The sequence below is a fragment of the Drosophila rhopaloa genome, unplaced genomic scaffold, assembly GCF_018152115.1.
Source record: "Drosophila rhopaloa isolate 14029-0021.01 unplaced genomic scaffold, ASM1815211v1 contig_2, whole genome shotgun sequence".
Taxonomy (NCBI): domain Eukaryota; kingdom Metazoa; phylum Arthropoda; class Insecta; order Diptera; family Drosophilidae; genus Drosophila; species Drosophila rhopaloa.
Genome location: NW_025335083.1, coordinates 16,897,562 through 16,909,615, shown reverse-complemented (window position 1 = coordinate 16,909,615; position 12,054 = coordinate 16,897,562). Strand labels below are relative to the sequence as shown.

General features: G+C 37.0%; 2 protein-coding genes across 5 annotated transcripts in view; one reads left to right on the top strand and one right to left on the bottom strand.

Moving 5' to 3' along the window:
* Positions 1-12,054, bottom strand: part of LOC108051878 (disintegrin and metalloproteinase domain-containing protein 10) — an 86,633-nt gene that overhangs the window by 32,912 nt on the left and 41,667 nt on the right. The gene's annotated exons all lie outside the window — the stretch shown is intronic.
* On the top strand, positions 9,401-11,138 carry LOC108051879 (sialin). The gene has a single exon (XM_017134144.2). The coding sequence runs from the start codon at positions 9,480-9,482 to the stop codon at positions 10,914-10,916; it is 1,437 nt and encodes a 478-aa protein (XP_016989633.1). The 5' UTR covers positions 9,401-9,479; the 3' UTR covers positions 10,917-11,138.

The window sequence follows — 12,054 nt, the reverse complement described above, 5'->3', positions numbered from 1 at the left end:
TAAAACCAAGGCCGACATAGCTGCGGTCTCCACCCATCCCTCCCAAGGTTCTGTAAAAGTTTCTTTAGAGATTTTTTTTGTGGTTTTGGGGCGAAAGGAGATGTCACCTAAGACCATGACATACATCCCATTAGGTTAGGAAATTGCAGAGAAAAAAATACAAAATCTGAGTAGAAAGTTTAAAGAAGTTTTACAAAAAATGTATGGCTTATGTCTAGGAACGCGCACGTCCTTGATAAAACACAACTTCGGGTTGATTAGTCAACTGAAAAGGTTTTTATCTCTTCATTTAAAAAATTTTCAAAATACTAAAATGACATTTCACATTCTACAATTAGTTTTATAGTTCCGAGAACCAACCAAATAGGCCCGTTTCTTTGTCTTAGTTGTCCTAAAAATTATATTAATGTGCTGACGATGAGTTTACATTACTTGAAACCGTTTATAATGTAGGCAAAATAAACAATTACCTTGTGAACTGCTAAAAGACATTTTCACATTTAACATTGTATGTATAAGTAAATGCAAAATATAAAACCAAAAGAGTACTTCCATACATATGTTTATGATATCTTTTCACCCTCCTGGTAGATTGCAAATTTTCTAGCACACAAATTTTCTTTTACATATTTTTGTTTGGCTGAGTTTCAGAATATATTTCCGCAGAAGTAAGTGCAAGCTGTACTGCGTTCGGTCAGTAAAGCGCATTAAGTCTTTAGCTTTAAGACAACAAACAAACTGTAGCAACATCAAAGCCCTACTAGTACAAACAATCAAACACCTGTAATAACAGCAATTACAACGGCAAAGCTTTCCACCTACTCACACAGGACTTACGAGAACAAAGGCTAAGGAAAATGGTAGAGGAACATTAGAGAATACCCATGGATATATAGAATGTTAATCTTTACAGTTCTACGCATTAAATTAGACTTATCGATGTGAAGCAACGGAAAACTTATAATAAAAAGTTGTATATATAAAAATTCAAAATATTTACACTTAATGTGGTATTTGTTTTCTATAAACTTAGCGTATTATTTAAATGGTACATTTCTCTGAGAAATAATTTAGGTTGCGTTTTTATTGCCTGGCAATTATAAATTGTGCTTAAACCGATCGATTTCAAACCCTGCGATCACGCCCTGCTTGGCAACGAAAATAATTACCATATTAAATTCGGCATGTAAAACTTTGCCCGCAGTCTCAGGACAAATTTGACCACAGAACAGTCTAGGCCATGGGCATGCATATCGATAGATAACGCCCCAAGCCAAGCTGTCAGTCCGTTCCAGGAAAGGCAGTTGCATAAACTAGCCAATAATCCCCTAGACTGAACAAAAAGGAACTCGGGCTGGGCAACGGGAATGTGGGCTATAACTTGGCAGCCAACTAAGGCGACCCAGGACAACAGAGACGGCCAATAGTTGGCCAAGCGACTTAAAGGCTACACCAAAAATGGCAGTAACAAGAACAACATGATGGTAAAAAAGTTTTTCCATGTAATGCATTTCAAGTAATTTCACTTGCTACCCAATACACAGGCCAAACTTTGTGTGCAAACTTAAAAACCAAAGCCAGTTAACTTTCAAAAAAAGAAACGCCAGCAACAAAAATCCATCAGATGAACAACGAATTTCGGAGACGTGCGATGGCCCTAGACTTTGTGAGGTTTTGAACTAGGTCAGACAACACGTTACCCTACTAATACTTTTTAAGTAAAGTTGGAAAAATATGACTACTCTTTACTTCTATAATAATTTGCACCTAGTTTAAATATTTTTCTTGTGAACTTTCATATTCCACACTACATTATGCTATTAAAAAACAACTGTGCTAAAGCAATTTATACTTAGATACATAGTTATTATTATTCAAGTTTTTGATTTCATGTAATATATATATATAAAATATAAACGTCCACCATATTTTTACATAAATTTAACAATATTGAATGAATGTGACATATGTGTACCCACATACTCAACTTCAACTTTTCTGCAATCGCGGCTGACTTTTGAGTATCCGTTTGGCTTTGTGAACAGTTTGTTTACAATGGGACGAAGCGCAGATAGGCTAAGGAATGCTGACAATGCCCAATGCTTATTGACCGAGATTTTTAAATGTGTATGAGTATAAAAACGTTTTTTATCTTTAGAACGGTTGACTGAAAGGCAACCAGTCGAAAGGACTGCGCTTGCATGTAGCAGAATGAGATAGTGTGGGATTAATATGAAAGGAAAAAGTCAGACGAAAATATGTTAATGTGTCAACTGCAGAACAGTTTTAATAACAAGTAAAATTATGACCGTCTATAATGAAATTATTTTTGTAAATTATAAATACAAGAAATACCAACACAAAAGTACACAAAGCTTTCGGACAGCAGATAAATCCAAAGAAGAATAGCAGGTGACATTGCATTTAATTTTGAATGGATTTGATTACAGTTTATCTAACAAGAAACAAAAATAAATAGAAGGCAAGAATAAAATGTGGAATAAGAACAAGTTACGAGCTAAAGGAAGTCAACAGCTACAGCAGGAGGACATCCACAACGATGCAAGTGTTTACTCGAATTCCAATTAACATGAGAATTGTGGATTTTCGATATCAACAGAAGATAAGGCAAAGATTTCCACAAGTCAGCTGCAGCCTAGTCGTTATCCTTGTTGCCAGCAATTTGAACATTTAATATGATTTTGCCATCCTGCCAGCAGGAAAATGCAATGGAGTGCCACACACACATATCTGTAATCAATGTATAAGCATTTTTACCCAAGGCTTTCCGTTAACTTGGAATCAGAAAATTATTTGGCATAATCAATAGCAGATGCCATTTCTGTTGACATTCTGTATTGTGAGATATTTTTAAGTGTTCAAATTATGTCAACTTTTGAATTTAATTTGTTTAAATGTGATGCTTATAAATGAATTAACTTTATAAGTTTCACAACCAAATAATAAGCCATGGCTTTATTACCTTGCATTGTTATATATACATTTTTAGTTCAATTAAAAAGTAATTTATATTGGATAAATGTACTCTAAAATCAAATGCACCCATTTATTGTGTTGGCTTAAAAAGAGTTTTCCTCAATTTAAAGGCATATTATTACTAGTTAATGGCTTTAATGTGACGGCTGATGGTCTTTGGATTAGCACATAATCATCATTGTTAGACATAAGAATTCCTTGTGATGAAAATATTTGGACTGACCCCCAACACACATTTAATATTGGAGCCTTTTCTGGTGTGTGTCCGAAAATGCGGGTCAGTAGATAGCGTTTAAAAAAAGAACAAAATGCGAGTAAAAATAATCATAAATTGCTAACAAAGCATACGCCTATTTTTTTTTTTTGGGCAAGTTGAGGCCCATCCAGCCGCCTCGTTAGCTTCCGTCCGTGGAAACGTTTAAAGCAACTTTGACCCTTTAGTTGGGTTTCTAGAGACGAGTGATTTGGGTTTGTTTTGGGGGAGATTTTGTATATGTTTTGGCTGAACCGAAACCGCAAACTGGGCATTCCGGAGGAATGGGGAGATGGAGCAGGATCTGGCCAACCGACAGCCGGCGACCGCCACACAAACACAAACCGTTGAGCTTTACTTATGGATTATGGGCGTGCCCTGTTCTGCGGTGAAACAACTAAAGTGTAGTCTACATTTGGGCGTTCCAAAACAAGAGCGCGTAAAAACCGAAGGCAACGTCAAAATGGCATTAGCACCCAAGTGTGTTTGTGTGTATGGGTTTTGTGTTAGCTGCGGTTAAAGCAGCTGAGTTGTGGATGCTTCGGTATAGTCGTCTTTCAAAGACTTTTTTTGCTTTTTTTTTTTTGCATCTTTAGCCCTGAAAGCTTCTCATTAGGTAAGTGAAAAGAAATGGAAATTGGGCCAAAAATGAATAATTTTGCTGAAAGCTAAGCACTGTGTAATTTAGCACGTATGACCAAAAAATAATGTAGGTAAAGCAAAGAAGCTTAAGGGCGAATCTCGTAATGCAAATTAACAATTTTGTTTGCTTATACTTGTACGATTGGGAATTACAAATATGTCCACGGAAATATTCAATTATATTCAAAGCTAAACCTCTTAAAAAACATATAAAACAACCTATATTTTAAATGGTCTATTTATTTTGAAAACTTAAAAAAAAAAGCTCAAAACCAAATTAAATTCAAAAGAATAAGAAGGAAAATAAACTATCAAAACGTATTTTGAGAGCCTGCTCAAAGGCACTACAATAGCTAAATTACATTGTTTAAATAGGACAAAGTTCAAAACACTCTATTTGTTTTAATTTCTGATTATACCCATAAGTCTTTAGAAAATACTTAAAATATTTACCATAACGGAAAAGTAAACAAGACCAACTTTGATACCAAACCATAATCTACAATCTCGACCCGCATTCACTTAAGGCGAATTCTCCTCTCTGAAGTGTAGCCACAAAAGCTACCATTAATAGGCCAAAGCACTGGGGTAATTTTTGCATAACAAATTAACTTGAAGTAGCGCAGCGCCACTCACAGCACAAAGCTAATCCACTTTGGCCAAAGAAGACGGGGAAAGATAGCCATATAATGGATGTCCCAAGCAGGTTAAAATTACGGCAAATTAAAAAAAGCCAGTGGATAAGGTATAATAAAAAAAAAACCCTGCGCGTTATAAACTAAATGAAGCAAGCTATAAAGTAATTTGAGCTACGCCACGCCTCTTTGAACAGCCCCGATCGAATAATTTCCATACGATGGGAATGGAGGAGTAGAGAAAATCTCGTTAAATGCGGAAAAGGTAGCACAGTTTCCTGAATCGAGCGACAACATTCATTCGCAGGATGTCGAAAGGACATCGAATGTGGCCATTGTTCATCGGCTGTCGACGCCAATCATTCAACTGATTAGTTTGATTTTCCCGCTGCGCTATTTCCGTAGACAAAGGCGAACGACAATACCAACTGATGTGTCAGTAATTTGGATGAGCGAAACTACGAATAAAAGGTCCGACCGGACTTCTGCAGATATGACCACTGGGATAACCAGGAACTTGCCCCTTCTCTCAAACGTAACGTTTTCACTAATTGCTTCACCAGTTCACATTTTACGGACGATGTTGTCACATCTAAAGTTTTTTGAAGTTCACTTAATTAAATTATTGATTGGTCTATTTTCGTGACTACGAGCAAGGACCGCTCACCAGATTAAATTTTAAAACCTTTAATGCTTGAAAATATCCCTGGCGTTTATATGTTCATCTCAATTGTTATTCTTCTAACAATTACTCAATGATAAATTAATATTATATAAGAAACTAAATAAGTGCTATCGATATCTGTTATATGGAGACCATCCAACACATGTACATGTTAAATTTGTAGTTGCAATTACCATTGTTGTACAGCCATTAAAACACAACGAGCTCGTTGAACTCAGATGAGGTATTCATACCTAGGCCACAAAAGTCTAAGCCATGCCGACATTGCTGTTTATAAACCAAACTTATAATGAGCTTGAAAACCGCAACATAGAAGCACACACAATCAGGGCAACCATTTCAGTTACCAACTAAATCCATTGAGTGCACCCAAGTCTACTTGAGACTTAGGCAAACACACTCGAATATGAAAACAATTATGGACGTTTGTTAATTTTAGGAAAATGACTGACAAGAGGGATGAAGAGTTCACAGATAGGAGAGGAAGAAATCGACATTCAAGCAATAATTGATGTTTATCATCAAGCAAATAAATCAAATTACTAAGTTAATACAATTTTCGGTTCACCCAGATGCTCAAAAATAATTTAATAATATTCAGAAAGCTTATTGAATTCATCAATTAATAGGCAAACGTTGCCTTTCTATAATCAAATCAATAAAATCGGAATTTAAACAAATTAGAGAAATTGTAAAGCAACTTAACTTATTGTTGTGAGTCTACAAATCATCATTGTAAATCATTAACATATCTGGTATCCTTCACAATGCAAGACTGTGGGTAAAGAGTATCCTTCACAATGCAAGACTGTGGGTAAAGAGTTGCAGTCTGAAATATTTTAAAACTTTACTGACAAAATGTATTTGTTGGATTTGTCTACTGTAAAGATCCATTTAATAATAGCACGGATAAGTTATTCATTTTATACATTATCCAGGACCCAAAAACATCACTGGTTAGTTTATGTAAATAAAAAATCGACCTCGACTTCAAGAACAGATTATTTCCCTTAAGTTGCCATCTAAGTGGCACAAGAAGTTCCTCAAGAATGGGCCATGGGCCAAGAAACTTGAAAATGGCAGCTGCGAAACTATTTAATAGTTGCACATTGCAACACTTATCAGCAGAGTGGAAGGGAACAAAAAGCTTTGCTCAACTATGTTGCAGGCACATCGGGCAACAATGTGACATGCAACGGAATTGTTGAGCATACGCATTACAAGCCTCGCAGCCATGCCAACCCAAACTAAGCCAACCAAAATGCCTTTCAATCACAAGACTGAAGAATTTTCACAGGCCAAGGACGAGAGGAAAACGCAAGAGTACTCCGATTGAACTGGGAAAAATATGCTGGTTGTTAAAATATGAAAAAAAAAGATCAAAATAACCAAAATAAAAATATAGAAGCATTCACTCAGCAGCAAAAATCGTCAGCAACAAGAAAATAGCCAAAACAAAAAAATAATAACTTCCACATTTTTTTTTTCTCGACACAAACAACATATACTGACAGACCAGTGACATGGAACGGCATGCAAAAAGTTTAAAATACTGTCGAGAAGGCAAATGGATGGATATATATACACATAATAAACATAAAGAAAAAGTTTCATTTATTCACAAAAATATGGTGAGCAGTGATGTTGTCAAACATTGGGTAAGGCAAAATGGAAGCAAAAATATAAGAGTATATATATTTTAAACAAAGTCGACTTTAACTTCTGTCTCTGAAAATATCCTTTTAGTTCTACAAACAAAAATTATGAAAGAATGATAGACACACAACATTAATGATAGCAAACGCCAAACAAAAACTCTCCTGTTAAAAAATTAAGCAAACATGTAGCAAAACAAATCACAGGAAATCTAAAATTTTACTTTTGCATAATTGAAATTGAATAATTTTTTACGAACAACGTGTTTCTCGACCATATGTTTTTTCTCTAGTCATTATAAGCCTAAAGAGTTATAGATGCAAATTCATTTGGTGACTGAGCAAAGTTGGTTGTCTTTGGTAGTTTTTGGTGACAATTACATCCAACTTTAAACATTTTAATTAGTATGTTGTATTAAAATCTAACATTAAATTCCTAAATCAAACCAAATTGGATAAAAACATTAATCTAAAGTTATTTGTCTAGTCGGCGAATATAAAAACATTGCCTGCCCTGCTTTATTTCCATCATTTTCTGCATTTCTTGCGAATGACGTATTTTTTTAATGAGCTTTAAATAACATGAAAAATGTATTCAGCCTCATAAAATATTTCTCCAGCCATGGCCTTTTACTGTCATACGTTTTATTATCGCGGACTTTGCTCAACGTCATTCACTGGCCAGTCAGTGGGTGGTAAGTGGGCTGGGGAAGTGAGGAGTTGCGCGGAATAATTAAACTTTTTTTCGTTAGGGCTTACCCCCCAAAAGTGGGTCAATGTATCGCTGGCAATATATACATATATATAGTACAAAGTACAGGAATAAAAACGGCGACGATTCTATTGACATTTTAACTTAACAACTCCACATATACTGCTGAGCTGAGTTTTATTTTCTGATTTTTAGGATTATGTAAAAGCAAAACCTTTACGAACTTGTGACTTTTCAGTGTAAAATAAAATCAACAAAAGTTGCTGGGGAATCCCATTGATTAATCGAATTCAAAGAAGATATGTGTTAAAAAAAATATGAAAGAATAAAACTATATTAAACGACATATTTTGAATTAATATGAAGCAGTCAGATGCAAAAATATTTAATAGAACACTTTTACACATCTGCTTAATAATTATAATTTGAACTTTTTGGAATAAATTACTGAATATTGAAGATCTAAAGTTATGCTACACCAGGGAGCCAGTTAGAAGTAAAATAGTATGTTGGCACCAAAAACCCAAAAATGAGCAATTATTGTCAAGTTCCCTTAGGGGCACTGAACAGGAGTTTGACCCCAAAACGAAGAAAAAGGGAAAAATTAATATAATACTGCACCGAACTGACCTGACCTGCATTTCTGAGCTAGAACGGATAAAACCTCACGAAGCTACAAAGGAAGTCGAAACGGAAATGAACAAAAAATGTTAGTAACAGGGGAGAGGCGTGGGTGCAGAGTATATATCGGTGGAGCGGAGCGGTGATTGAAAGCATAAGCCGGAGCGGATAGCAGGAAAAACTTTTTCACAAAAGTAAGCTAACTTAGACATGAAAACAAACAAACAAAACAATCCCAGTCAAGCCAAAACCGAAGCAAAGCAAAATGAACCACAACGAACCGAAGCGAGCTGAACTGAACTGAACTGAACCTAGGTAAAAGTTTTTGGCCCTTCGCACTCTGTAGGTAAACAAGGCTCCGACGGAGAAATAGTTGGCCTGGGGGGCTACTGTGGCGGAGTATAGGGTGCTGAGAATGGAATTGAAAATGAAAGACAACTTGACGGCGACTTCATTTCATGATTAAGTTGCCCATATCGATTTCCTTTCAACAGACTTTATGATGATGAAAATGGAAGCTCTTCCTTGGTTGGGCCACCGCAAGGACCTGCGCCTGCGGTTGTCAAAACCCGACAACTTCTTCCCATCCTGTTCAACCGTCGCACATGTGACTGACTCACTCACATTTAAAACAATAGATGACGCCGGCAAAGGCGAAACAGAAGAAAAGGTTGCAAAACATACATAAATTGTGAGGCAAATGTAATTGTTAGGGACATCTTGGGACTGTTTTGTAGGGCCAAATGGTCGGGCAAACAAAAAAAAAAGAAATTCACAGATGGCGAGAGTGGAATCGGGCTATTCCGAGGGTACAACTTTTCTACACATGTGGTTGACGTGGTAAGTACTTTAGAAATGAGAAAAAAAGTAAAAACAAAAATTTGCAAAAATAGCTGAATTTAACCTCCTAAAATAATAAACCATAGTTTAAATATATAATTTAGAAGACTAAATAATTCGAAATCAAGACTTTGTGGTTCGATTTTAAAATTTTTGGTTTTTAAAAGCTTTAAACTTTAAATCTTCAACCTTATATATAAATAGTTTTTGCTTTTATGAATATTTTCTTTTCGGTTCGGTTCTTTTTTTTTCTATGAAAATGTTTTTCTTTTTACGTTTCGACTTTTTTAATGCTTTAAAAAAAAAGTAGGCGCCGATTTTAAATTTATAGTATATGTAATGATTTACACTATTGATTTTAAATACATAGTACATGTAAGTCACAACTGTTTAAATATACATTTTAGTGCCAGACAGCAAAAATCACAGTGCAAAAAAAATGGCAGATGTTAAGGAGCAGCCTCAGTGGGGTATAAAACTGTCCAAATTCTTTGTTGTACCCCAGCGATGGATTCTGGCCATCATGGGATTTTTTGCAATCTTTAATGCCTACACCATGCGAGTCTGTCTTTCCCAGGCCATAACAGTGTTGGTGGTCAAGAGAAACTACACGGCAAGTACCCATGCAATCTGTGAACCAGACGAAGATGACGCCGCTCCGGTGTCTCGCGAAGGCGGTAGCTACGAATGGTCCGAAGAGAAGCAGGGTCTGATCCTGGCCTCCTTTTATATTGGCTACATCGTTACCCACTTGCCCGGTGGCGTATTGGCGGACAAGTTCGGCGGAAAGTGGACACTGAGCCTGGGAATTTTTCTCACGGCCATATTTACGCTAATCACACCGATGTGTATCGTTTACGGCGGTAGCGATGCCTTGATCGTACTCCGTGTGCTGATGGGACTTGGCGAAGGGACCACCTTTCCAGCGCTGAGCGTATTACTGGCCGCATGGGTGCCGGCCAATGAGCGAGGAATGCTCGGCGCCCTGGTCCTCGGCGGTGGTCAGGTGGGTAGCATCGCTGGCAACCTGCTATCCGGCTTGATACTCGACTCCATGGACTGGCCGTGGGTGTTCTACGTATTTGCGATAATAGCAATCGTCTGGTTTATTATATTCACCCTGATCTGCTTCAGTGCTCCCTATAGTCATCCGTTTATCAAGCCATCGGAGCGTGAATTTTTGATGGCGGAGATACCGCCGAAGGATACGAACCGGCCGAAGACACCCTGGCTAGCCATTTTCACGAACGTACCTATGTGGGCCCTGATTAGTGCTCAGATCGGTCACGATTGGGGCTTCTATATCATGGTTTCATATCTGCCCAAATACATGGCCGATGTGCTGCGGTTCTCGATCAAGGCCAACGGTCTGTACTCCTCATTGCCCTACGTGACGATGTGGATTATGTCACTGGCCAGTGGCTGTGTGGCCGATCAGATGATCAAACGGAACTGCATGAGCACCACGAATACGCGTAAAATCATGACGGGATTGGCTGCCTTTGGACCGGCTATCTTCATGGTCGGCGCCTCGTATGCCGGCTGCAATCGCGGATTGGTCGTGGCCCTATTTACTATTAGCATGGGTCTAATGGGCACCTACTACGCCGGAATGAAACTAACGCCGCTGGACTTGAGCCCCAATTACGCTGGCACCCTGATGGCGATCACCAATGGCATTGGTGCGATCACGGGAGTGATATCGCCCTATCTAGTGGGTGTAATGACTCCGAATGCATCCATGTTGGAGTGGCGCATGGTCTTCTGGGTGGCCTTTGCCGTGCTATTCATTACGGCGATTGTCTACTGCATTTGGGCCTCCGGGGAAGTACAGCCTTTCAATGACGGCACCAACTCAAACAAGAAGGAAGGTTAATCGACAGATTTATCAAATTTATACTTTGAATTCCTACAAACATAAGTGACTGACGTTTTAAAAGCAATGCAATGATGTGTAAGCAGCTTACAAAATTTGTCGTAGTCCGTTTCGGGAAGATCTATTTTTCAATTTTGTATTTTGCTTGATAATGTTTCTCACGAACTAATTTTTAAAGGGTGTAACCCACAACTATAAATAAATAATTATTACGATTTAAAATTCATCTGTCTATAAGCCAAATTGACGTTTTGGGTTTTGTTTTTATGGGAAATTAGGTCATTTAATGTATATCTTTTTTATACATTTTGCATTTTATACACTCATTAATTTTTATCATTAAAAAAATAATGCCAGCAGTGACACAGAACAGGGAAGTGAAGCAGAAATAGCTTCAAAAACTTGAAATGGTGCCTTAATAATTTATATTTACATTTTAGCAAATGTTTTTATAGACACAAAACCCGCACAATAAGTTGTACAATTTACAAAAACGAAAAGTGTCACCAATTTGCAATTTGAGTTTTCCAGTATAATTCAGTTTCAGTTTAGTCGATTTGTCATGCCCATTACACCAAAAGAAATTGAGCAATATATCAATTTATGTAAAGGTTTGACAGCATTCATTTAGTAAAATCTTAAAACGTTTAAATTTATTTTTATCGAAAATGACAGGACATTCAATAACAAACATTATTTACTTTTGGATATGAATCTCATTTTTTCTCAATTCATTAAGTAGGTCTTATTATTTACACTGCTTTTATTTCGGCTTTTTAGAATGCATTCATTTGTTTGTTTCGTGGTGATAATGCGAAATTTGCATATATTATAAGCCACGCTGCTGTTCTGGCCAATGACCGCACTCCACTCCACTCCCTTCATCCATTCGTTTAAGCGCTTCATTTGTAGTCAACACGAATATTAAATCAATTATTTATGCATTCATTTCGTTCGACAACGCATGAAATATTTTGTGGGCTTGGCCAGCCGGCCATGATGTTTGCTGTGCAACTCTTTATATCGATTTAATTGTGCGCAGATTTTGCTTCTTCTTTTACTGTGCGGTGGTGTGAGCAATTAATAAATTATTTCCGTTTATATGCATCTCATGATAGATAGCAATTACAGTTGCTCT

What these genes read in the sequence shown, in the direction of transcription:
- LOC108051879 (XM_017134144.2), top strand. Translation starts at nt 9,480, where the DNA reads ATGGCAGATGTTAAGGAGCAGCCTCAGTGGGGTATAAAACTGTCCAAA.